The 27971-nt window shown below is 35.9% G+C and overlaps 1 protein-coding gene across 4 annotated transcripts in view; it reads left to right on the top strand.

Annotated features, from left to right (window-relative positions):
* ODAD2 (outer dynein arm docking complex subunit 2) overlaps nt 1-27971 on the top strand; it is a 202334-nt gene that overhangs the window by 83344 nt on the left and 91019 nt on the right. For all 4 annotated transcript variants that reach the window (XM_074193049.1, XM_074193050.1, XM_074193052.1 and 1 more), the window contains 6 exons: nt 10-156; nt 1508-1717; nt 6464-6709; nt 8488-8598; nt 11578-11732; nt 14136-14378. In XM_074193049.1, the coding sequence (XP_074049150.1) occupies nt 10-156; nt 1508-1717; nt 6464-6709; nt 8488-8598; nt 11578-11732; nt 14136-14378 (1112 nt within the window). The remainder of the gene's footprint in view (nt 1-9; nt 157-1507; nt 1718-6463; nt 6710-8487; nt 8599-11577; nt 11733-14135; nt 14379-27971) is intronic.

Genomic DNA, 27971 nt, shown 5'->3' with positions numbered 1-27971 from the left:
GTTTCATAGGGAGGAAATCAGACAGCTACAGTAATCGCATTGTGTTCAATGAGAGATTTCAACTTAACCCAAGAAACCTGTCAGTTAGCTATTAGAGATGTAGGGGGTTTGGAAGTCCTAATCAATTTGCTTGAAACAGATGATGTCAAATGTAAGGTGAGTAGCTTTGCTAGCAATGGATGATGCATCTTTTTTTCCTGTGTATTGTCTAAGAATAAATGTACATGATAGAGTTTTTCTCTTATTGAAAACACAATAAGTATTAAAAGCACTCATCATTCATTTTTTCATTGTCATACAGTCAAATATTTTATTAACTGCCTACTCAGTAGGCATTGTGCTGTTCTTGTCTTCAAGAAGCTTACAGTCAAATAAGGGAAGAAAGCTCATGAAAGGCAGCTGAAAGATCAGGTGAGGAAGGTATAGAGCTCAGGGACATGATGGAGGAGTCCACAAGAGGGCACCCAAAAAGGAAATGGAGAGAGGGTGAGCCTGGCTATCTTTTTAGGGGAGACTTTGCCTTCCCCTCAGAAGGGCAGAGAGCACTGAGAGCAGGTTGGAGTACCCAGGCAGTTCCTCAATATTAACATTTATACAGCATTTATACAATAAGCATTTGTTAAATGCCTACTGTTTTCAAGGAACTAACTGTGCTTTGAATACAAAGACAAAAATCTCAAAACAAAACAACTACAACAACAACAAAAACCCCACAACAATAACAAACCCCAGTTCCTGCCCTTGGGGAATTTATATTCTGTTTTAGGGAAATGATAGGTACACATATGGATAAATATGGGGTAATTTTGAGGGGGAAGTTCATAGCACTTGGGGTGGGAGAATCAGGATAGGTCTCATGTACAAAGCAGCTCTTTATGTGCTTTTGCACTTTTTATGAGGCAGCTGGTAGCAGTATGGGTAGAATGGAGTCATGGAGTCAAGAAGACTAGAATACAAAGCCCACTTAAGACAGTTACTAACTGTGTGACCCTTGGCAGGTCACTTAACCACTGACTGCCTTTGTTTGATCATCTTTAAAATGAATTGGAGAAGGAAATGGCAAACCACTCTAGTATCTTTACCAAGAAAATTCCAAAATGGCATCATGTAAAGTGAGACATGACTGAAACAACTGAACAATAGCTACAACGACATCAAATCATTAGAGATTCTAAGATACAGAAGTAAGGATGGAATTTATTCCAGTATGGGAGATAGTGTGTGTGTGTGTGTGTGTGTGTGTGTGTGTGTGTGTGTATGTATATGCAAGAAGACAGGAGATGGAAATATATTTATGTATCAATAATCTAGACCTGGATTTGGGACCCCAAATAAGAGTTTGGTTGGATTATAGTGGTGTGATGGGAAGAAATATACATTTGGCTTAGAAAGATCAGCTACCTTCAAAATTGAACAAATATTTTAGCTTGGCATGGGAATTATTTTAACAAAGACTTTGCCTTGTATTCCTAAATGATCTTTCCCTAATAACATTTCTCCCATTTAGATTGGTTCATTAAAAATCTTGAAGGAAATTAGCCATAATTCTCAGATCAGACGTGCTATTGTTGATCTTGGAGGTTTACCAATTATGGTGAAGATACTTGATTCTCCAGATAAAAATCTGAAATGTTTGGCAGCTGAAACAATAGCAAATGTTGCCAACTTCAGGAGAGCCCGAAGGACAGTGAGACAGCATGGTGGCATCAAGAAACTGGTAAGTAGGATAAATATTATGATGAATATGTTAAATGCCACCGAGGTGTGAAAATAAAAACAATTATTTTCAGTTCACTGAATAATATTTTATTACTTAGAGTCTAATTTAGCTTGAAAATGAGTTCTTCTAAATGTAGTAAATTGGGAAACAATCTTTACAACTAATGATTCTGACAAAGGACTCATTTCTAAAATATACAGAGAACTGTCATATTTTTTTTAGGTTTTTTTTTTTTTGCAAGGCAAATGGGATTAAGTGGCTTGCCCAAGGCCACACAGCTAGGTAATTATTAAGTGTCTGAGACCGGATTTGAACCCAGGTACTCCTGACTCCAAGGCCGGTGCTTTATCCACTATGCCACCTAGCCACCCCTGAGTCATATTTTTAAAACAAAAAACCATTCCCCAATTGACAAATGGTCAAAGGATATGCAAAGGTAATTTACAGATGAGATCAAAGTAATCCATAGCCATATGAAAAAAATGCTCAAAATCATTAATCATTAGAGAAATGGAAATTAAAGCTTCTCTGAGGTACCACCTCACACCTCTCAGATTGGCCCAGCATGACCAGGAAGGACAATTATCTTTGTTGGTAGGAATGTGGGAAATCTGGGACACTATTACACTGTTGGTGGAGCTGTGAACTCATCCAACCCTTCTGGAGAGCTATTTGGAACTATGCCCAAAGGGCAACAAAAATGTGCATACCCTTTGACCCAGCAATACCACTACTGGGTCTATACCCTGAAGAGATGAGGAGAAAGGGTAAAAACATTACTTGTACAAAAATATTTATAGCAGCCCTGTTTGTGGTGGCAAAGAATTGGAAATCCAGTAAATGTCCTTCAATTGGGGAATGGCTTAGCAAACTGTGGTATATGTATGTCATGGAACACTATTGTTCTATTAGAAACCAGGAGGGACAGGATTTCAGGGAAACCTGGAGGGATTTGCATGAACTGATGCTGAGTGAGATGAGCAGAACCAGAAAAACACTGTATACCCTAACAGCAACATGGGAGTGATGTTCAACCTTGAAGGACTTGCTCATTCCATCAGCGCAACAATTGGGAACAATTTTGGGCTGTCTGCAAAGGAGAGTACCATCTGTATCCAGATAAGGAGCTGTGGAGTTTGAACAAAGTGCAAGGACTATTCCCTTTAATTTAGGAAAAAAAAACAGATATCTTATTGTCTGAACTTGTTACCTCTTAGACTTCTCTTCTCTTTAAGGATATGATTTCTCTCTCATCACACCCAATTTGGATCAAGGTAAAACATGGAAACAAAGAAAAGACTGACAGAGTGCTTTCTGTGGGGGTGGGGGTGGGGGGAGGGAAGCAAGATTGGGGGAAAATTGTAAAACTCAAATAATATCTTTAATAAAAATAAATTAAAAAAAAAGAAAATGAGTTCTTCTAAAATTTCTAATTTACTCTTAGGGTATAATTTTATCACCTCAGTGTATAGCTCTTTGTGTGTGTGGATTTAAAAGATTCTTTCCATTAAAATCATATTTCCTTAATATGATCTTTTCCCAAGTATTTACATTAACAGTATTGGTACTTGGCATTCTTTGCTTTACCTAGCACCTAAGTAACTTCTTCACTTTAAAAGCAATATAGAAATGTTCACTACTTATTAATTCATTTCATCATCTTCCTAAATATAAACCAAAATTACTTTTAGCAATCTTGTGGTTTTAATAGATGGACATATATATTAAATTGGGTTTTAGGCAGCTAGGTGACATAGTAGTTATAATGCCAGACCTGGAGTCAGCAAGACTCATCCTCATGAGTTTGAATCTATCCTCAGACACTTATTGGCTCTGTGACTCTGGACAAATCACTTAACCCTGTTTACTCATCCGTAAAATAAACTGGAAATGGCATTGATGAACCCCTTTGATATTCTTGCCAAGAAAGCTTCAAATGGGATCACAAAGAGTAGGACATGACTGAAAGATGACTGAACAACGTTAATAGTTGGACTTAAAAACCTAGCAAGAGAGACTGAAGGACCAGTTGCTCTCGAACTTGTGGTTATGGCCAAACTTTTTGAACTTCAGTTGAGTAGTTTGAGTCAAAAAGAAGAGATAGGAAAATGCATAGAATCTGTGACATTTGTGAGGTGCAGAGTTCTTCTAAGGTAGGACAGCACTTGCTCATTTCTATTCTTAGAAAACTGCCTAGAGCAGAAAAAAAGTAAAATGACCTGCCATTTTGCTCCTGTCTTCCTGACTCTTGGGCCAGTGATCTGCCATTTGCCTATAATTGATAGTCTTGATCCTAGTGAAATTGAAAGCAAAAACAAAAACTTGTCTTATAAAACATGAGAATTGGGGAACAGGGACTAGACTTGTGATTTCATTGGTGAACAGAACTCTATGAAAGCAGGCCTGTACCCTCTTTGCAAATTTTAGTTTTTAAGGATTTCTTAGCTCATTGAGATCACAGCCAGGAAGTGTGAGAGATGAGACATGCATTCAGGTCTTTCTGCCTCTAAGGTCCACTATTCCATGATGTCTTTCAGGCAACAACAAAAGACGATTATGAGGGGAAAGAAAGACTGGGAGATTATTTATAGCAAACAACAAATGAACCTTGGCATCTTGGAACCTTGTAAAATATCTATGTTTTACAATGACCAGTGGTAATTCCTAGTCACCAATATATAAATAGTTAAAGAGAATGGGTAGAGATGTATTAAGAGCAAAGAAATTTAATCCTGGCAAGATTGTGGAGAAATAGGTGTACAGATTAATTATTGAAAGATTTTAAAAATTGAAGCTTTTTATAGAAAAAATTTGACTGTAAATGTTGCAAAAAATAAATCATATCCTCTGACCCAATAATTCCAACATGGCCATATAGTCTAAAAATATTCTCAAAAATTTTAAAAGAACAATCTTTTCAAAATATAATTATATAATTATAAAAAACTGGAAACAATTGCATTTTCAAGCCATAGGGGAAGAGCAGTAGAATGTAATACCATAGTTCCATTCAGATTGATAAATATGAAGGATAGAAAGAAATCTGAAAGAGGTAAAGTCAAAAAAAGTCAAGCCATATGAGTAAACATGATTATGTGAATGGAAAAGTGAATGAGAACGAATAGACAAACAAAAAATTGTGATAAGGATTGAGAGAGTGGTTGGTTCACTTATACTTATGGTACTTAATATACCAAATTAATTGAAATAAATATGAGTAGTTTTCTAGGCAAGATCAATTGGTTGGAACAGTATCTAATATTTAAGCTATTGATAAAAAATTTTAAAACTCTAAACATTATAAAAGCTTGTAATTAATTTTACTAATTTTACTAACTTAAACTTACTAATTAAAATTAATGTACTCATTTCAAATTTAATTTTATAGCTTTCATTCTCATTTCATTCTCTTTTTATTCTTTCATTCTCTTTCATTCGAATTCTAACATTTCATTATGAACTTTTTATTTAATGAAAGGATGTTAGTTTATTGTACAATATTTTATCATTGAGAATAATTCATAGACACTGAAGCTCACAAAGAGATGGTTCATAAAAGCAAAACTCATTTCACACACATGACAGGAAGAGAAGAAATAAATTCCTTCAAATCCTGTTGTCTCACCAGATACTGAAGCTGCCATTCATACTAGTTAACTTTGGTGAACTGAGGCAACTGCATAGGGCGAGGGGACATCCATGACTAAGGAGTGCTCTCTTTTGAGCCTTATAATATCTGAAGTGAGAGAGACAAGTTGCTATTGTTCTGGTGGCTTTACACTAGTTTCCTCATCAACATTAAACTAAAAGATTGAAATTATCAACAGTCAGGAGAGCAGGTGCAAATGTGCTGACCCGGAACTGTGCCTTCTGAGCTTCCTTGCAAGCAATCAGCAGGTATGGCTCTGACAAACATTATTTACTCATCATTACTCTTCTCCACTCTCTGCATAATATTTCCCATGGGAAAATTGGTAAATTTCTCAGAAATCTCTGCCTTGCCCGTAAGTAATGCAAGTTTCTCATTTGCTAGAACCAAAGATATCACATAAATATGCTGATTATATTTGAAAGAATTGCACAAAGGACATAGGACATTCATGGAAGGAAACTTTTTTGGGGGATAACAATATACACTACCTTTCCTAATTTAGTGTTTTCTTTTTACTAGCAGTTATTTAACACATTGTAAATTCTTAAATTGACTTATTATTAATGACAGTGAGATTTGCACCTTTATAGCAGTTGAATTATGTGAATAGAAATTTGTATCAGTTGTTAGATTCAGAATCAGAATTCTAAAGAGCTTCTGGCATTTTCTAGTTGGGTGATAAATAAATTGTCCTTCATTTTCAAAAACTGTAACATCAGGGAGGTGCTGCCATGACAAGCACATGGTTTGGATTTGGGGGGGGGGGGTCGCTGTGCTAAGTCACCAGCCTCACTTTCTCATTCAGAACCATCTGAATACAGTGGCCAGGTATGAATCAGGATGATTGGAGATGGCCCTGGATGGGAAGCAATCAGGGTTAAGTGACTTGTCCAAGGTCATGGCTAATAAGCGTCAAGTATCTGAGGCTGGTTTGAATGCCCATCCTCCTGACTCCAAGGCCACTAGTTGCCCACAGTTGTGGGATGGTGTACAAGTCATTAACCTATCTTAGCCTTGGTTGCTTTATCTGAAAAATGAGGATGACAAAATTTTACTAGTGAACTGCAGGTTGATTCTACCTGTTCTTTCAGGTTGAGCTGCTGGACTATGCCCAGGACAAAGCAGACCCCCTGCACCACCACAATCTGTATGACACCAAAGATGTAGAAGTGGCACGATGTGGCGCTTTGGCACTGTGGAGCTGCAGTAAAAGTCATGCAAACAAAGAAGCCATTCGAAAAGCTGGGGGCATCCCTCTTTTGGCTCGCCTGCTGAAATCTTCCCATCAGGATATGCTGATCCCTGTTGTAGGAACCCTGCAAGAATGTGCATCAGAGGTATACTGCACCAGACTTGTCCACCTTGCTGATACTATCGAGTGAAGGAGGCTCAAAGGTCCTTGGGCTTTAAAAGTATATTGTAATTACTATAGAGAGGTTTTTGGATAAATGTCTGTGGTACATATTCAGGATAATTATTGAGCACAATATATTTTTTGGAGATTGTGTTTTATTGTAATGAGTTCACCTTTTAGGGTTTTTTTTTAAGGTAATGGCATTAAGAGTGACTTGCCCAAGATTATACAGCTAGGTAATTATTAAGTGTCTGAGGCAGGATTTGAACTTGTTCTCCTGACTCCAGGGCCAGTGCTCTATCCATTGTGCCACCTAGCTGCCCCATGAGTTCACCTTTTGGCAGAATATTATAGGGTAAACTATATACCCATACTAAATCAAGTAATTGAAGTTCTCTTGAAAGATTATCAAGCTAGGATGTTGAGTAAATTCTTTAGACAATCAGAGGAGAAGAATCTATGGATTAATGTATAGATAAGTGATGGGATATCCCTGAGTCTAGCTGCCCCCACATATGGCATGGCTAGAGTTCTTCTTCAAACATGCCAAAACCTAGAGTGATGATGATGATGATGATGATGATGATGATGATGATGATGATGATGATGATAGAAGGAAGGGGCAAAAGCCTAGAAGAGGACCTTTTCACCATCAGTGTCTATCATGCCAGGAGAACCAGGCACATACAGCCTAAATAGCACATACTTAACAAGAATTCTTAATTATTTATAATTTTCTCCCCAGTGTCTGGAAGGTATCAGTCTTCCTCCTCCCTGAGTTCAGAATATCTTTTTTGCCCTTTATGCTAAGTGAAAGTGTAGTTGTAGCTGGTAAAACAGTGGGAAACTTTTATTAAACTGTTGTAGGGAAACTATGAACGCTCACATATTATTTTATATTGGGTTCTAGTTTTATAAAGTAATGTTTTGATGGGCATGGTTTAGTCTCTAGTATATCTAAGTCCATATAATAATGAACTGTGTTAAAATCAGGTTTTTTCCAAATTAACTAGGTTCTCATTGGGAAGCCCTCACCCCAAATGAACATGAAATTTATATACCACTCAACATCATAAGAATAAGTTTTAATTGAAGAAAATCTGATGAAGTAATTTTAAAAAATATTTATAAATTTTTATAAAAATTCTGTTTTTTAACCTCAAATATATAAAAACTAAAACTGGGCAATCTGAGTAAATGATCTCTTATCAAATGTTCTGCTTTCATAGCAGAATAGTCAGTGAGCTGGAAGAACTGGGAAAAATATATAAGTTGAGAGAGTTCAATAGGAATTTTTATCATTCTCTTCTACTATTAAGAATATGAATGTAGGCAGCTAGGTGGCACAGAGGATAAAGCACTGGCTCTGGAGTCAGGAGTACCTGGGTTCAAATCCGATCTCAGACACTTAATAATTACCTAGCTGTGTGACCTTGGGCAAGTCACTTAACCCCACTGCCTTACCAAAAAAAAAAAGAATGTGAATGTAGCTCAAGAGCAACAGATGACTACCAGTAGAAAGATTTTCTTTACCTTTGTAATCTTCTAGGATCTATCTGACAAAATTTAAGTAGGAGCCCATAAAATATTTTATAAAAAAAAAATCAAGGTATAGTTTTGAAGGAAATTTCTAATGCAGAGGAAATTTATACATATAGTAGCTAAAATTTTTTAAAATCGATTTTGTAGTAAGAATTTGGTTGACATTTTAATTACTGTATAGCAACATAATATAAAATATATTTTAACTTCTATTTTTAGGAACACTACCGTGCAGCCATCAAAGCAGAGCGGATAATTGAAAATCTGGTGAAAAACCTAAATAGTGAAAATGAGGTGCTTCAGGAGCATTGTGCCATGGCCATCTATCAGGTGTGACCAATGACCTTCCCAGTCGGGGCTGGCTAGATTCATAGAATTTCAAAGCTGGAAAGGACCTCATCAACCAAGTTCACTTTGTGCTTTAAAGAATCCCTACCACAACATTCGCTGATGGGTAGTCATCCAGACTTTGGGAAAAACCAAAGAAGGAGAACCCTACTGCCTCTCCCAGGCAATTTATTTCACCCTTTAGGACAGTCCCATTGTTAGGGATTAACCATGGACCTCAATTCAACTTTTAACAACTTTAATTCATCACGCTGTGTTCTGGCCTCAGGAGCTCAAAAGAACAAATTAGTCTTTCTTCTATATGAGAGTTATTCATATAATGGAGCATGGTTATTAAGCTCTTGTCCCTCCCCCTTCCTGCCCCCAGTCTTCTGTTCTTCAGGATAAATTTAACCTTAAACAGATAAGAGTACACTAGTGTGATAACCCACTAAATTACTTAAAGTGAGGATTTCACTGATACTTCTATTTCTAAGAGGTGTTTTCTGTTGGACATATAAAAAGGAGCTCTCTTGATTCAATTTTTAATTTTAAATATTAAAAGAACTATTAAAATATAACATAGTGTAGTTGTATCAATTGTAGAGTGGAGATTACTTTAAATTCAGTAAATGAAAAGTTGTTGAGAGCATGATATAGTAAAATTTGTATTTAATAAATTTTGTCTAGTAAAATTTGTGACTTTATCAAGGTAGGGAGCTTCTAGTGAAGAAATTGCCATTAGTTATTAATGCAGATCAGTACCTATTCTGCAACTTAAAATCTTAGAGAGTTTTCTGAACTACTAAAATATTTTATTTCATTATAAATAAGTCCTATAAAATCCTCAAGTACAAGTTTATGGTATTTTAAAAGCTATGTATACATCTTTACTTTATTACACTTTGTCTTTCTCTTTCTGTTCTTTCTCTGTCTGTCTCTCTGCCTCTGTGTCTATCGCTCTGTCTCTGTATCTCTCTGATTTTCTTTGTTTTTCTCTATCTATCTCTCTTCCTCTCCCTCTCTCCTCTCCTCCTTCTCCTTTTCCCCCCTCCCTTCCCTTCTCTCTGTCTTTATGCTGGTAAAACTCTATGTCTTCTATCATAAGTTGGACACACATTCTTTTTAGAAAGATTTTATTTATTTTGAATTTTACAATTTTCCCCTAATCTTGTTTCCCTCCCCCCCACCCCCCACAGAAGACAGTCTGTTAGTCTTTATGGACACACATTGTAATGGGAATAAATGAACATACTTTTTTTGTTGTTTATTCCTTTTGTTTTTTTTTATTTTTATTTTGTAACTTGAATTTTTTGTCAGACATGAAAGAGATGGTAGGAAGTAAATACTCTCTTTAAAACATTAATAAGTTACCTCCCATCTAATCAGGTCAGGTTTCATAGAGGAAGTAGCCCTTCACATAAATATCAAATAAAGCAGCTAAATGGGTGGAAAGAAAAAACTATCTGAGCCTAAAAGAAGACATTGGAGAAGGTGCCTAAGTAAGTAAGTAAGAGAGAATAAAATATCCTTGAAATCTGCCATGTCCCCGGGTGACTGACAACAATTATTAGATATAAAGATTGGTAATTTTATTTAATTTATAATATTGCCCTTGGATAATAAACTATGATTCAAAATCCTTGTAATACTTGCAAAAATATAAAGTTTTCTACTCATGACGCACATCTTGGGGTGTAGGTCTAGAGGTGAAAGGAATCTCAGAGGCAATTTAGTCCAACCTCCGCATTTTGCAAATGAGGAAACTGAGGCTCATAGATATAAAGTGATTTGTCTAAGGTCACATAGGTAGGAAGCCTCAGGGCACTTTGAACCTAGGTCCTCTGATTCCAAGTAAAGCTCTCTGCCATCAGGAGTGATGAAACCAGGAGATACCTGGTATCGTACCCCTGTATTACATAAGAGGCCTTGATTTCAATTTCCTCTTCAGGATATAACCTAAGTACCATTTTCATTTTTATTATTTATAGGTCATATAATCTGGGAGGAGGGTTAGTTGATCAAAACATGTTCATTAAATTTTTAAATTTATCTCCCATTCTGGATTAAAACATAATTGATGAGGTGTTTACAAATAAAAGATGCAAGTCTATAATTAGACCCAAAAGGTTGTAGTCCTTTATCACTCTTGAGACTACCTGTGGTATATTTGGGCAGATTGCAGAATTTTACTTGTAGATTTTCTGGGGATTCCATAAGAATTAGTCTTCCATCCTCAAAAGTTTGTAGGAGAAACAGAAGGGACCATTTCAACACCATTTAATGATTAGGTCATAGGATCATAGGTTTAGAGTTAGAAAAGAACCATTGAGACCAACACCCTCATTTTACAAATGAAGGAACTGAGAGATCCAGAGACATGAATTCACTTTCTCAAAGTCAAACAGAGCTAAGATTTGAACCCAGATCTTCTGCCTCCAAATATAGCTGCCTCCCCACTGTATCACCCTATCCTGGTAGACGAAAGCTCTGACCAGGCTTTGTGGATTGCTGTGTGTGCAGGGGTAAGACTGGCTCATTTTCCTAATCATGGACACATAGAACTGGATTCTGAGTGAATTGACAAGGGAACAGAAAGAACCAGGTCCTCCAGGGTCTGTTAAGTGGCGAGCATAGTTGTCCATCTGAAAGGATCCTAGAGTCATAGGGAGAGCTGGAAGAGACCTTGGACAACATAAGTCCATCCCCATCATGGTACAGACAAAAGGTTCGCATGTCTAAGACAGAATTGGACCTGAGGTCCTCATGATTCAAGGCTCCCAGCTAACTTAAAGAGGTCTTAGAGGTCCATGTATTATGTTTGATCACCTCACTGCAGACTCCTCCCCAGGAAAAAGAGGCAGTACAATTGTAAATTTTATATCTCCTGGAGTCATTTTTTCAAACAATCAGAAATGGTCATAGATGATATAAGTCACTGTTAATCTAATAGGAACTTTTGCCTTTGGTATTTCTGTCTAGTGTGCTGAAGATGAGGAAACACGGGACCTGGTTAGGCAGCATGGTGGTCTTAAGCCACTTGCAGCTCTGCTTAATAATACAGAAAATAAAGAACGGTTAGCGGCAGTTACAGGAGCCATATGGAAATGCTCAATCAGCAAGGAGAATGTAACAAAGTAAGGATGAAACATTTCATTATAAGGGAAAATTTCATAAAGATTAACAAAGAGAATGGAACAAAGCAAGGATGAAACATTTCATCATAAGGGAAAATTTCATAGAGATTAACAGGCATACTCCTAATGTAATATTACCCAAATATAGAGATAAGTCACAGGAATTATATACCTGCTTAGCAGGTCAGCTCTGGGTTAACCTGCTAATAAAAAGAATTCTTGGCACCACAGGAACCACCCCTTGCCATAACAATTCCTCTACACTGAGAACTTTTCCTTCTCTGGGGTTATGGTAACCACTAGTGTAAGCTGAGCGGGTCAGTATGCTGCTCGACTCTGTGGGAAGGCAGTCTTCTGAATTCAGAGAATGCTTCAACTTGATTGAATGAAGATTTGGAACCTGGGCAATTTTAGAGAGGAGGGATGGGAAATGAAACTTCTGAGGTTGTGGAAAAGACAAAATGCTGATTAGTTCCTATTTATCTGGGCAACCCATAGACATAACCAGAAGAGAAATGTTACTCCTAAATATATATTTTCACATATGATTAATAAATTAAAATTAAAGATAGGTAAGATTTAAGAGACATTTATTTTTCATTGTAATTATATTTTTTAACCCCTATGGTTTCTCTACTTCAGACCCAGTACTCTATCCACTATGCCACCTGGGAGATAGGTCCTGTTTTATCCCTAATTTACAGTTGAGAAAACTGAGACAGAAAAAAGGTTAAATGATTTGCCTAGGTAGTAAAGTATCTAAGATCAGATTTGGACTCCTGTTTTCCTGACTCCAGGTCTATTCTTTAGGTCTTTAGATTGACTCATTAGTTCTGTTCTTAAGTGGTTGTTGGAAGCTTGAGATTCATTTTTCAGCTCCAAAGTACAACAAATGACATATTTGTCTTTCATAAATCAGATTTAGAAACATGTTAGCTATCACAAAGACTAAGTTAATAGAATAGTTTTAAAAGGAAGATTTTCTTCATCCCTAATGTGATTTCCTTGAATGGGAAATGCTCCTTTCTTATCAGCATAGTATCCCCTTTTTTATTCTTCATGGTCTGCTGTGTTCCATGTCGTGTTACCATATTGCTGTAATGCTGGTGTTTTAAAGATGGTCTTTGTGTTCATGGGAAGCTTGGGGCCATTAGAGGAGCTTTGCGATTTTCATCCAGCTCTCCCCTGTTAGGTACCGTACCAAACTTATTTTCCAACTAGACCTGGAGTTCTTACCCATTTTTGTATCATGAATGTCTTTAGCAGTCTGGTAAAACCTATAGATCCTTCTCAGAATAGTGGTTTTTAAATAACTTAAAATAAAATTCCTAGGATTAGGGAAAAACTAATTGTGTTAAAATAGTAATAAAAACAGTTTTTTAAAGTTCATAAAGGTTAAAAATCCCTGATCTATAGTATTCAGTCTATTAGTATATACACATATAATGTATATTAGAATATATGTGTGTGTGCATACATATAAAAAGTTAACCTTTATAACATTTCCATTGTGTAATAAATCAACAATTCACAAGTTTTATTTCTCTCTAATGTGTTTTTAGCTTCTATCCAAAGTGGATATCTCTGATAGGTTTAAATTGAAATAATGTGACCAGAGAAGGAAAGGAGTAACCTTTATTATGTCCCAGGCACTTTATAAATATTATCTCATTTGATCTTCACAATAACTCTGGTTGGGGTTTGTTGTTATTTAGTCAATTTTCTGTCATGGCCCACTCTTTTGGGGGTTTTCTTGACAGAAATGCTTTAGTGGTTTACCATTTTTCTTCTCCAGCCCATTTTTTACAGATGGGGAAAGTGAGGTAAACAGATTAAGTGACCTGCCCAAGGTCACACAGTAAATGTCAGGCTGGATTTGAACTCAAGAAAACAAGTCTTTCTGTTTCCAAACCCAGTACTCTATACACTATGCCACCTGGAAGATAGATTCTATTGTTATCCCCATTTTACAGTTGAGAAAAGTGAGACAGACAGAGGTTAAATGATCTGCCTAGCTATTAAAGTGTCTAAGGCCAGATTTGGATTTCTGTTTTCCAAGTATTAAAGCTTTATCCTCTGTACCACCTAGCTCAGACATTGAGGAGTCCATTAATAGTTATTCTATTTTTCTGAGCTCCTTTAAGATGAATATTTAACTGAAGTGATTTATGTTAATAGTTACTTAAATTATTAATTGAATCTGCACAAATAGATGATAGCATATATCAGATTTAATATATGTGATGATATATTACTTTAGTACATGATTGAATTTGATTAGTTTAATTTTATGTTGTTTAATCCATTTAAATATTTCAATTAAAAATCTAAAATGGAAAAATATAATTTCTTAATACTACAGAAATATTTTGATGTTTTTTTTCTTTTCAACTTTCAATTTAGGTTTCGTGAATACAAGGCTATTGAAACCTTGGTAGGACTTCTAACTGATCAGCCTGAAGAAGTGCTTGTAAATGTGGTTGGAGCTTTGGGAGAATGTTGCCAAGAACAGGAAAACCGAATTCTTATCCGGAGATGTGGTGGCATTTATCCACTTGTTAATTTACTTGTTGGAACAAACCAGGCTCTTCTTGTGAATGTTACAAAAGCAGTTGGCGCATGTGCTGTTGAACCAGAAAGCATGATGTGAGTGGCATCTTTGGGAACTTCATCCATAGTAGATGAGTAGCAACATGGAGCAGACAAGCAAAATGATGTGGTCAACAGAGGACTAGCCTGGAAGACAGGAGGGCCTGGAAGGCAGGAGGACCTGGGTGCAGACCCATCCTCTTGACTTGTCCTGGCCATGTGGCCATAGGGAAATCATCTGATCTTGGTATCATTTGAAGGTTAAAATTTACAGATAATTTGCTAATAGGCTTCAGGAAAAAGAGTTTCTGTGCAGAAGCTATGTCTATGAAATCACAAACCCAGACTAAAACAAAACAAAATAAGGTAATGTGAGGATATATTTGTTTGATGATAAAATGGTAAGTATATTTGCAATTATAAAAAATAATTAAAAAATTAAAATTTACAATATTTGTAGAGCATGGAGAATGGATCATTTCAGGGTATAATGGCAAGAGGTGGGCCATATTTGAAATTTTCTTGCGGCCATCTTTATCAGGACTACTGTGAAGTCAGCTCTCTTGATTTTGTGTTGGATAGTTCGGTAGGTGTGGTGTAGACCTGGGAAGTGCAATTATATCAGTGACATCTTTCTTGAAATTATCTACTATGTTTTCCTCAGTTGTGACATCACAGAAACCTCAGTTCTCACCAATTTTTTTGTTAAAAATTCTTTCTTGTGCACAGTCAGTTGGTTGGTCTTTCAGATCTACTTCCATGCTTTTTTTTCATAACTCAGTAATATTCATCTTTGAGAAGTAGAAAGAGTTGGTGCAACTTGGTTTGGACAAGGCTCTTAATGGAAGAGAGAAACACTTCACTGGAGAATTACCTGCAACTTAAAGTTCAATGGAATCAAACCCAAATAGAAATGGATCCCTGTGAGGGAAGCCTTATTGAGTTAGAAAACCACAAAACAATATTATCTGTGTTGTATTAAATTTTTATTTAGTTTTTGTTAAATATTTCTGAATTTTAATCTAGTTTGGGCCACCCATTTGATTCCTCTGATCTGTACTGGGTTTGGGTTCCCTCATGGAAAATGGGTTGTCACAGCTTCTGTGGAAGGATAATGGTAAAGGCTGAATGTATATGGTTACGTTGAACTGACAGGATGTTATCCAGGGCTGTCCAGACTTTTTTCAGGATATTGTTATCCCTGAGCAACTTACCCCAAGGATGAATCACCTAAGATAGAAATCAGCTTTGGTTGATTGACTCCCACATTTCTATTTCCAGCATCTCCCCAAATGCAGGTCTCCATGTCCTTTTTGACATCTCCCCTTGCATGTTTCACTAGTACTTTAAGCTTAATTATCCAAAAAAAAATACTCATTTTCCCATATGGGTTCCTTTTTTTCTAATTTATTCTCCCAAGCATCCAAGTCAAAACTTTCGTTGTTACCCTTGATTTCTCTCTCTTCCTCACCTCACTCCAACCCTCATCCAAATCCAATCAGTGGCTAAGGCCTATTGATTCTATCCCTACACTCTTTTTGTTTCAAGAGCTTCTCTTCCATTTCTACCACATGTTCAGCTCCTTTTCTATTTTTCACTTATACTATTTGAAAACCTTCAAAAGGTTTTCCCAGACTCCAGTTTCAATCTATTCCACTCTGAAATCTAGTCTATCTTACACAAAGAGTAAACCCAGTATACTGCACTTTTCTTCAAAGTCTTTGGGATATACCCATTGCCTACCCAATGAAATCCAATTATTCAAGGGTTTTCAGACTGGATCCAGCCCAGCTTTCTCATACTGTTCTCCTTCATATACATTATGCCCTCATAAAACCAGACTAGTTATTCCCTGAATAGCTTCTGCTTTTTTTTTTTAGTCTCTGGATCTTTGTTCATTCCATCTCTTTTGTCCTGAGTGCAGAGAATAGTTTGAGTCAAAGGACCCTGAGTTCAAATCTTGGTTCTGCTCATCTGTAAAAATAAAGAAAAATAGTAATTTAACCTCCATACTTTATAGCATTGTCATGAGAAAAGTTCTTTATCAACCATAAAGTGGTCTATAAATGTGAATAATCATCATCAACATCCTCATCGTCATCATTATCATCATTATTTATTGAGTATCCAAGTAATTTGATTTCTCTTGGCTTTTAGATTTTCCTTGTATAAAATGAGACTAGATTGCTTCCTGTTCTAAATCCCATAATTTCCCCTCCTCTCCCCCTGTTATTTTAATTTCTTCCTTTTTTAAAATGCTATTTAAATAAAAAGAGGCCTAGCTGAGATCATCCTCTCCTTGAATTTTGTCTTATGTCCTCTCCCTTCTGCACCTCCCCCTCCACACACCACAGGTAGAGGTATTTGCTGCTATTTCTTGTAACAGCAAAATTCTTTGAATTTCTAAGACACTTTATAACTTGGTAATAGATTGGTAAACTTGTGTTATATGTGTGTGTGTATATATATATATATATATATATATATATATATATATATATATATGTCATTCAAATTGGAAAGGACCTTAGAGATTTTTTTGTCTAACCTTATTTTACAGATGAGGAAACTGAGTGGAGGGACTGTCTTATTTATCCCTACATTTCTTAGCACCACTCATGAGAAATACTCATACCTTATACATGGTGAGCACTTAGATATAGCCTATATCTATTTATATAAGGAAATGTGTGTGTGTATACATATATATATTTCATAACAGGGTTATGAACATATAATAGACACTCAGTTTTTAAAATTGAATCCACCAGGATGATCCAACCAAGAGTTGACTATCAGACTATCAGATCTTGAATAGGAGCTGTTACAGCTATGAAGAACTGAGTTTTTATTTCCAAATGAAATGTATGTTTGATTGAGTTTTGTTTTTTTTTTAGGTTTTTGCAAGGCAAATGGGGTTAAGTGGCTTGCCCAAGGCCACACAGCTAGGTAACTATTAAGTGTCTGAGACTGGATTTGAACCCAGGTACTCCTGACTCCAAGGCCAGTGCTTTATCCACCACACCACCTAGCTGCCCCTTGATAGAGTTTTATAGGCAAATTTATGGCAATAAAATAACCTCAGTAGCAGTGAATGATCCAATAATTTTGAGAAGTCTGGCACCAGTGCTCATATGATACTTAGGTGGCTTTGTGAACTTACTGACATTGGTGCAAGTCGCAATCTAAGGGGCTGAATGGTTTGGAAGCATTGAAGTCAGAGGACCTGACTTTTGTCTCTGAAACTTGGTACCCTGATTGCTTATTATATATAAGCATTTAATCAGTCTAGGCTTTTTCATCATTTGTACAATGAAGAGCTTAGATGAAGTCTTTCCTCTGCCATTTATGTAATCTTGGACAAATTACTTAAATTTCTGTGAGCTTCAGATTCCTCATGTAAAATGAAGTGATTGAATTATATGCCCTCTAAGGACCCTGCAAGTTTTATAGTACCTAGCAAACAGTTGGAACTCAGTGAATGCTTTTTGACTAATTGACTGATGCCTTTCAACTCCGTTCTTTGATTTTTTTGATCTTATGATTCTTCCTTCTCATTTAGTGTGAGTTTGATCCAGGGTTGTTCATTAATGAGTACAGTAGTGGGGTGTGCGGATAGGGGTGGTACCAAAGGGAGAAGACATAAGAGAAAATTTCAAGGAGAGGATGATTTCGGCTAAGCCTTTTTATTATTTAAATAGCATTTTTAAAATAGAAAGAAATTATAAGAATAGGGAGAGAATGAGGTAAGTTGTAGGATTGTACTTGGAATCAGGAAGACTCATCTTCATGAATTCAAATCTGGTCCCAAGATACTTAATAGCTATGTGACCTGGGTAAGTTGCTTAACCCTGTTTGCCTCAGTTTCCTCATCTGTAAAATGAGCTGGAGAAAGAAATGTCAAACCATTCCAGTATCTTTGAAAAAAAACAAATAGAGCCACAAAGAGTTGGACACAAACAATCAAACAATAATTTTAAATAATTCCTTCATAGATCATTTAAATGAAGTCTTTTCTCTTAGTTTTTTGATACTTTTGGCTACCAGTAGAGTATATGAATAATTCAGTCTTCATTATCTATGAGTTGTCAAACTCAAATAGTATTGGGGTCATTAATCCATATATAAGAATCCTGCAGACCACACATTGATTTCATTTTTTAAAATATAATTTTAGCTGTTTTATTTTTATTTATTTTGATAAATTTACCCAAGTAACATTTAAATGAACTATGTGTGACCTCTGTTTAGCACCTCTGTTCTACATGAGTAGCCCATCTTTTCTATCATATAGATTGATGTAGTATCACTTGCCAAGCATATTTTCACTGATTTGGGGGTCATACAAATTTTTTGGCAACCAAAACTATGCCATTCTATGATTTACAGCTGTACAGTCTGGAGAATGTTGGTATTAAAAATATTGGCTTTTGTGAGTAGGATCATTGACAGTGCCAATATGATTTCCTATATGTGATCCAGACCACTCTTTTTCTTTCATTCAGTTTTGGGTCTAGCTCATCTTCTTTTTGAAACGCCTATCCAAGATACTTGTACTGATGGATCAACTCATAATCAAGACAATATGCTATTTTTATTTACTTGGTTTTTACAGGATATTTATATTAGTTTTATCTCTTTTGAGTATGTATTAGATTTTCACTGACATAATCACAGAAGAGGAGCCATATAGTGAGATGTTAAACTGACTTCAAAGAATAGTAAGTCATGACTAAGAGTGACTTTTAAAAACCAGTACATTGAGTTCATTGAGTTCATGAAAGAGACTTGAAGAGGAACCCAGCTCCTGATGGGGTGAGCTGAGAGTTGAACAAAGAAGTACATGGGCCTTAGGCAAGGGTCACACAAAGAAAAGGGCCAGGACTGGAGCAAATTTTCTTGGGTTGATCAGGCATGGAGAGTGTCAGGATAGAAGCTGTGATGCTGAAATCACCCCTAGTCCTGCCAAACTATAGACTCTAAGGTGATAATCCATCACCTTCTTTTCCTCCCTCTCCAGCTCTTTTGTGGAAGCCTGAAATGTTTTCCTCTGGTCATTGGGGAGTGGAATGTTCACCTTTCTATGATGTTTCAAATTGTTTACTTTGTCTTTATAAAAATAGTAATTGCTAGCATTTATACCTGGAGTTGTATTTATTGGGAATACATTTGGGAGGAAGAACTAAGGAAGGAAACATTCCCACTTAATATGGATGTAATAACGAGGTATTTTGCAGAAGGACTATCTCTGTATGAGGGCTTAGAGCTTTAAAAAATAGATAAAGAGAATAATACAACTCTGAATACTATTTTCTGGAGTGGAGAAAAAGTACTTAACTTAGCAAAAAAAATCTGGGCATCATGCCTTTATTACCACTCACTATATACCACTTCTACATGAATAATCATGGATGTCATGGAAATGTTACTCAGTTCTGGAACTGAGCCAATCATCAGGAAACAGATGTATTTTGTATTTTCATTGAAATTCTTGACCATCACTTTGAATTTTTAAAGTATAACCTAATCTTCCAGAATGTGACTTTGTAATTTTTACCTCCAATTAATTTTAAGTTTGCATTAGTAAAATAAGTCCTCTAGAGATGAGGGCTAAAGTTTGAACTACAGCTAGGATTATATTTAACCCTCTCCAGGTTTTATGGATTTTTTCCTTCAAGTATTTCTATAAGGCAAACTGTTTTCAAATCTCAATTTTCTCTAACTCTGAGCTTTAGAGATTTTAGCATATAATCCAATTAGTCAAAAATGATAGAGTTGAATAGATAGATAAATGATAGAATAAGTCATTAAAGCTCATCCTTAGGGATTGTGCCTATGGTTTCTCTGATTAAGAGAAATAGTCCAGGATAAGTAAACTTTCTACCAAATTTTACGTAAGACATTTTGTCTTAGAGGTGGCACTTAAAACTCTGGTTTTCCTGCCTTTACAACCAGATCCATTATGATACACAGCATCTTATAAACTACTCCTTGTTAAGTACAGATAGTAATACAAAGAATTTATCAAGCTATATATATTTATATGCATATACAATAAATTTATTTAAAATAATTTTTAAGTTTATGGAATAAAACAAGAATTTCTTTGACATAACATACATAACAAAAAAATGCATATGAAACTAACTGTAAATCTATTGCATACAACTTGGTTTTCCTTTTAAATATACAGTACAAATTAAAGAATAAAAGCTCCAAGCTAATTACTATTCCTCACCAGACTTCAAACATTGATCAATTTCTGATTATAGATTTTAGGAAAACCTTTATACTTCTTCCAAATACACATTTGTTTTCCAAAATCCTAAGCCATTTCCTCACTTCTTGCTTACTTTTCACTCACTTTAACCTGGTTTTCAACCTCACACTCATGCTGGGGGATTGAAAATAATCTCTTCTCTGCTAAATCCAGTAATTTTCCCCTCAATTCTCATTCTATCTAACCTCTTGACCCTTTTCACTACCTTTTCTTAGACATTTTCTCTTCCTCTATTGACTTCTTTCTACCATTTTATTCCTTTCCTTAACTTATTGTTACTTCTCAGTTTCCATTGTATACTTCCTCCACATATCTTCCAAGGCTTTATCTAGGGTCCTTTTTTTTCATAAGTCTCTCCCATAAACATATGTGGCATTGATTATGATTTCTTCTCTAACCATTCCCAAATCTATTTATTTTTCCCTGTTCTCCAGTCTTTCAGTGTCAACCATCTGCTATATAGCATCTCAAACCCAACATATCCAAAATGGAATTTATCATCTTCCTCCCTCATGCCTATCTTTATTCCAAATGTCCCTGTTTCTGTCATGGCACCATCATCCTTCTGGTCACACAGATTTACAACCTTGGAATCATTCTTGACTCTTTCTTCTTCTTTGTTTTTTTCCTTATCCAGTTTTCCAAGTTATATCAATTCTACCTTTACAATTTTTCTCACATCTATTCACCTTTAGCCATTCATGTAGCCTCTCCTTTATTCACGTCCTCATCATCTCTCACGTGGATTATTGTTAAAATCTCCTAATTGATCTCCTTACTCTAATCGCTCTCATTTCCAGGTTGGATTCTCCCAAATGACAAATTAAAGTTCCTAAGACACAGACTCAGCTACATCACTCCCTTCCCTCTAAAGTCAGCAATAGATTTCTCTTCCGTATAGGATAAAACCCAAAATTCTCAGCCTCATATTTAAAATCCCTTTGCCCTCTCCCATTTTGTGGGTAAGAAGAGTTCTCTGGAACTGTCTCATGTTTGTTTCCCAGGGGATATCCTTGGTATTCCTTCCAGTAATAGGAGGTATCCTAGTGGCCCTACATGTGTCTCCTTCACTAGAATTTATCTACCTAAACAGCCCTGTACCTCAAGATCTAGTCTTCCTTTCATACCTTGCTTGACTGTATTGCTACCAGGTGCCAGAAGTGCTGGTTAGAGTTCTCCAAAGAAAAAAGTTAGACTAGACTAGATTCTCTGTAAATGACTAGAAATTAGGAGTTTGTAAAATATGAATGTATGAAACTCTACCATGTGCTAAAATTGTAGTAGCTTAGAAAATGACTGTCCTGAGTTAATTATTTTAAAATAACTTTGAGTTATGTATGTATATATGTATATTTTATATACATATAAGATGGAATTATAGTGCACACTATTTTGTGATACTGATGGGAAAAAAATTTCCTAGTCACCTAGTTTATGAATGTCCAGTATTTTAGGAATTTGTATGAGAAAAAAATTCGGTGTGGACTTCTGATTTCATTGGTGAATGGAATTCTCAATAATGAAACTATCAAGGAAGGGTGACAACTCAGAAATTTATAGTATCAAAAATCACTTAGAGCATGGAGAGATAAGTAACTTACTGAGAGTCACATAGCCCATATGAATAAAGAGTCAGGATTTGGAACCCAAGTCTTTTTGACTCCAAGGCAGGCTCTCTATCTATGTTCCACTGTCTCATAGGAAAATTAACCTGTCTCACATGTTCATTTCCTATAATAATTAATTATATATCTTCCTTCCATGCAATCAACTCAGATTTATAAAATAGTTCTTGAACTATCACATGACCCAGTGTTACATGAACAAAGATCCCTTTAGCATAAATTCATAGAAGGGTAGAATTAAAAGTTACCCTGGATCCCGTAACTCAACATTTCTTGGCTTTTGTGGTTTAAGCATAATGATCCTACTACAGCATAGGCTTTTTTTTTCTTTGAATTTATTGTTTTAAGAAAAAAAAATCTTTTTTTTGGTTCACATGAGAAAGGAATTGGCTTCTATGACTAAAAGACCTTTCTTTTGAATCATATTCCCATAGAACCGATATAGATATTCTGATAAAGTAGACCATTCCTATTGTTTTTTGAACTAGCAAGAGTTTTCCTTGTTTTAATGGCTTTTCCTTTAAGTATTTCTTTTTCATATGCTTGTTATGAGTGCTTAGATAGGCCATAATCATCCTAATGCTGTATTGTCTAAAACCAAACTCACCATCATACCATTGGTACCCTTCTCAACCTCCTCATTCCTGTTCATTTCTGGGCCATGATTTGTCCAGTTCCTAGATTCAAAACATTCTGGTCTAACTTCTGCCTTTCTTTTACCTGTCTTCTGCAGGGGGTTGCTAAGTCCTGTCAGTTCTTCCTTTGAAATGTTGTTGGAATTTTTGTCCTTTTTTCTCAATGGAAAAATATTACCATCCTAGTTCAAGCTCTTTTCATTTCATACTTAAATTTTTGCATTTTTTTTTCTCCTACCTGTTTTCCCTCCCTTTGATCCATTTCCCCTTCAGTTTATCTTGAATGATTCTGGCAAAATGATCTTCCTAAAATATAATTTTTTTTCAAGTCATTTTTCTGTTTATGCATTGACAATAGATCCCTATTACTTTTCAAATCAAGCCTAACCAGCTTTTCTAATTCATTACCTTCTGGTTCTTACTGATCCTAGATTTATAAAATCTATAGCCTGTACCTAAATAGTCTTCTTTATAATATCCCTGACATATGACCCTATAACAACAACTTGTGATCACTGACAGGCCACTTCTTCAAAGACTGAAGTCTTTGAACTTCATTCTCCCCACCTCACAGGATACTTACAAGAAAGAAGACTACAGATATTAAAGTGAAAAAAAAATATGAGGTTTGTGTGTAGGTGGTAAAGGTCACAAATTTTTAAATGATCTACAAACCTTAGTTATAGGGAGTGATCATTGTCAACTTGATAAAATTTACCTACTATTAATCTTTATGCAATGAACAAAAATGGTAAAATACTGAAGAAACTGAATCACATGCATATAAGTGTTTTCACAGTAAATCAAACCAGGAGAAAAAGAAGGTGGAGTTAAATGGTAACAATTCAGGCAATCCAAAAGGCAAAAAATAGTACTGTTGAAGGAGAAATATTAGGGGAATATTGTCAGGCATTTTCTAAAATATTAAGGAAATATTATCTGTGCTTTTCAGCATTTTCTATGACTTCTTCCCCATTGTTCAACCTCTTCTGAAATGTTAATTTGCTGAGAACAATCTCAGTCTTTCCCCCCATCCTCCTTCACCCTTCTAGAGAGTAGTTTTTAAAAAATTTTTTTATTTGTAAGACAATGGGATTGTGACTTGCCCAAGGTCACAAAGCTAGATATTTATTAAATGTTTGAGGCTGGATTTGAACTCAGGTCCTCCTGATTCCAGGGCTGGTGCTCTATCTACTTCACCATCTAGCTGCTCCTAGAGAATAGCTTTTAAGTAGGCCACAGCATGTTGTCAATGTTTAAAAAAATGGTGTCAGTGTTATAGGTGACCAGAAAAGGAAACACTGAAGAAAGAGTAGCTAACAAAGTGCCTGGTAAACATGGAAGTAGATGCTGAGATGCTTGTTGAATTGATTTTGGTCCGAGGTTTTCTATCCTTCCTCTCCTTCTATTTGCTGTGCTCGTCCCTCCATGCCTTTTCTCATTCTGTTTCATCTTATTACACTTCTGCAGCCCCTAATCTCAAATCTTTTCTCTGTAATGTACTCATTTTTAAAGACCCCCCCCCCCAACCAAGTCTTACTCTTTTCATGAAGTCTCTTTCTGACAGGGTCAAACTGTATTATTGATATTCCCGTAAGTCCTTTTGCCATTAGTGCTACAGTTTTGCTTTTTATTAAACATTGTCTTATTTTGTAATTAGATGTACTATATAATTGAGCATTTGATTGTGTCTGCATATAATGCTAATATATTAAAGGCTCTCTTATAAGATCATAAGCTTTAGAAGTGAAAGGGACCTTCAAAGTCAACTAGCCCAATCTTCTTGTTATATGGATAAGGAAACCAAGAGGTTCAAGTGTCTTGCTCAAAGCCACTCAGTAGAAGCAAGATTCAAACCCAGGTCCTCTGTATCAAACCCAGGTCTCTGTCCATGGTACCTCTGGCTCTGTTTTATTGGGCCATTGTTTGGGATAGTGTATATCTCTTCTCTCCTCTACTAGATTGTAAACTCTTTGGCAGAGATTGTTCTTTTGTAACTCCTCAGAAAGGGCCAAACAAAGGGCCCAAGACAAGATACTTAAAGATTTGTTGGTTGGTTGCTTTTATTCAGTTCAATTTGCCTTTTGTTGTTCTTTAATTTCAAGGGGTTTTTTTTTAGGATTTTTTTTTTGCAAGGCAGTGGGGTTAAGTAGCTTGCCCAAGGCCACACAGCTAGGTAATTATTAAGTGTCTGAGGCCGGATTTGAATTCAGATACTCCTGACCCCAGGGCCAGTGTTCTATCCACTGCACCACCTAGCCACTCCCATTTCAAGTTTTGTTGGACTCTTTGTGACCCTATTTGGGGTTTTCTTGGCAGAGGTATTAGTGTGGTGGGCTATTTTCTTCTCCAGTTCATTTTACAAATGAGGAAACTGAGGCAAACAGTCACTCAGTTAGTAAACGACGGAGACTGGATTTGAACTCAGGAAGATGTTTCTCATTGTGCCAATTAGCTGCCAAATATTTGCCAAGTGTTTATTAAATGCCCATTATGTGTTAGATTTTGAACATTTGATTGTTGCTCATTTGGAATGCTTTTATTTTACAGTAATTTTCTACATTAAACTCTTCTGTGTTAATTGGGGGCAGGCAGGTATTTATTACTATTATTATTAGTAGTAGTATTTGTTATATTATTATCTGATTTCCTCAGAAAAAGTTGGTCTTCACCAGTCTAGTCAATACTCAGTATACCTTCCAGGAAATACAAATGGCCCTCTCTGAGATACTTATAGATGACATTTTTACAACAAATTTGAGGCAGTTGGCATTGTACAGAAGAACTTAAGATACTAGCCATGTTCATGCTGCTTTTGTTGAGTTGTTTCATTAATCCTTGTGATCCCATTTGGAATTTTCTTGGCAGAGATACTGGAGTGGTTTATCATTTCCTTCTCCAGCTCATTTTACAGGTGAGAAAACTGAGGCAAATTGGGTGAAAAGACTTGCCCAGGATCACTCAACCAATAAATATCTGAGTTCAGATTTGAACTCAAGCCTTCCTGACTCCAAGTCTGGCAATCCAAAGATCCTTTGAAAGGACCAGCTCTTTTTTTGTTTTGTTTTTAAAGTCTGCCAACGCCCTAGACTTTTGTAACAGATTTGAATTTCACGATTCCCCAGAGTGGGTAACCAAAAATCACTCTTCAGCTTTCAGAATAGTGCTTAGAGATGCCGTATAAAACTTCTGAGGCTTCTTTTGAAGGAAGTAATTTTCTAATCATACTTTTTCGCTTAGTGATGATCATATAAGTCTGGCATTAATTTTTCCCATCCCCAATTTTTTTCAATTTTGCTTCTTGATTTCAGAACATATGGATTTTACTTCCATTTCCTAATGTTGAGGTTTAAGAAGAGCTTTATACTCTCTTTAGCTAACCACAGTTAGTCTGAGCCATTGTCATATAATACCATTTATCGATGCAGTTTTCAGCAAATATTGTGAACATTTCTTAAAACATGTAAAACTGTGGTTTCAGAATAGTCATGTCAACAGGGCCAGAACTCAACCTCACAATCTTACCAGTGCACACGATGTGGAGTTCATACAACACTGTTTGTTTACATTTGTATATGTGGTTAAGCTTGGCCAGAGCCCCAGCCAGACTTCTTAACGGGTCCTGATGAATGTTAGTATAACAAAAAGGATTGCAGAATATAACAAACAGCTGCCTCATTTTTTTGTTCATTTTTAGTGATTTATGGCAATGGAAATTATCAATCAAAATCAGTTTGCAATAGATAAAATGTTGGTTGCCACTAGAAACTGAAACTGTGTTTATATAACTCAGAATGGTTAGCCTAGCCACTGGGCTGAGTGGTGATTGCTATGGTGAAGTTGGAGATCTCTAAATAAATAGTTTACTTTTGCCTTTATAACATCAACAAATTATTGTAAAATGCATTACTAAGTGACTATAACCACAGTATTAACTAGCATACTTCTATAAATAAATTCTGAGTAAAATGCTAATCAAAACAAATAAATAACTTCTGATAATGGGCAGTGTGGGGTGTGTAGACTTGGGTTTGGAGCTGGAAGGAATCCCAATGACCATTTAGAACACCCACCACATTTTGTAGGAGAGGAAACTAGGGCCCAGAAAAATTAAGTGTTTGCATATTACAAATCAAAAAGTTACATCTGAACCCAACTCTTTTGAGTCCTGAGGCAATGCTTTTTCCACTTTCTATACCTCATGACCTCTAATTTTGGTTGCTTTAAGATTAGGGGCAGCTAGGTGTAATGGATAAATCACTGCACTTGGAATTAGGAAGACTCTTCATGAGTTCAAATCTGGCCTCAGACACTTACTAGCTAGGCAAGTCATTTAACCCTGTTTGCCTCAGTTTGTCATCTGCAAAATGAGATGGAGAAGGAAATGATAAACCACTCCAATGTCTCTGCCAAGAAAACCCCAAATGAGGTCACAGAGTATTGTACATGGCTGAACAACAACAAGCTTATTAGAGTTGAAAGTAATTCTGCTGTGTTGATTAAAAAATGACTCAAGATTTGTCATCTACGTGATGTAAAATCTAATTCATCACCATCAACTTTTTCATAAATAAGGATTTAATAAGTTCCTATGTTCTAGACACTCTAATAAATGCCAAAGAAAAAAGGAAAACACAATTCTCAGTCTTTTTAGAAGGAGACAATATATAAATATATCTCTGATATGCAATGTAAATTATAGGTAATGTCAATGGGAAAGTCCTAGCAGTAGCAAGGGTCCAAGGGGTAGAAAACCAGACTGTTGCAGAAATGAGAATGGAACCAAACCTTGAAGGAAGCCAGGGTAGAGCTGAGGATGGAGAACATTCCAGTAATGTCAGATATCCAGTGAAAAGGCATGAAATCAGGAGATGTGTTATGAATAAATACCAGTGTCACTGGATTATAGAGTATGGAAAAGAGTATTGGAAAGGCAAGAAGGGGCTAGGTTGTGAACAGTTTTTAAAACCAAACACATGATTTTCTATTTCATTCTGGAAGTAATTCCAAAACATGGTATGGTAGAAAAATGATTGTATTGAGAATCTGGAAGCCTGCATATATAGGACTATAGGATTTAAAAGATTCTAGGAAGGGACTGTAGGAAATC

The sequence above is a fragment of the Macrotis lagotis genome, chromosome 7 (genome assembly GCF_037893015.1).
Source record: "Macrotis lagotis isolate mMagLag1 chromosome 7, bilby.v1.9.chrom.fasta, whole genome shotgun sequence".
Lineage (NCBI taxonomy): Eukaryota > Metazoa > Chordata > Mammalia > Peramelemorphia > Peramelidae > Macrotis > Macrotis lagotis.
This window is presented reverse-complemented; position numbering and strand designations above follow the sequence as displayed.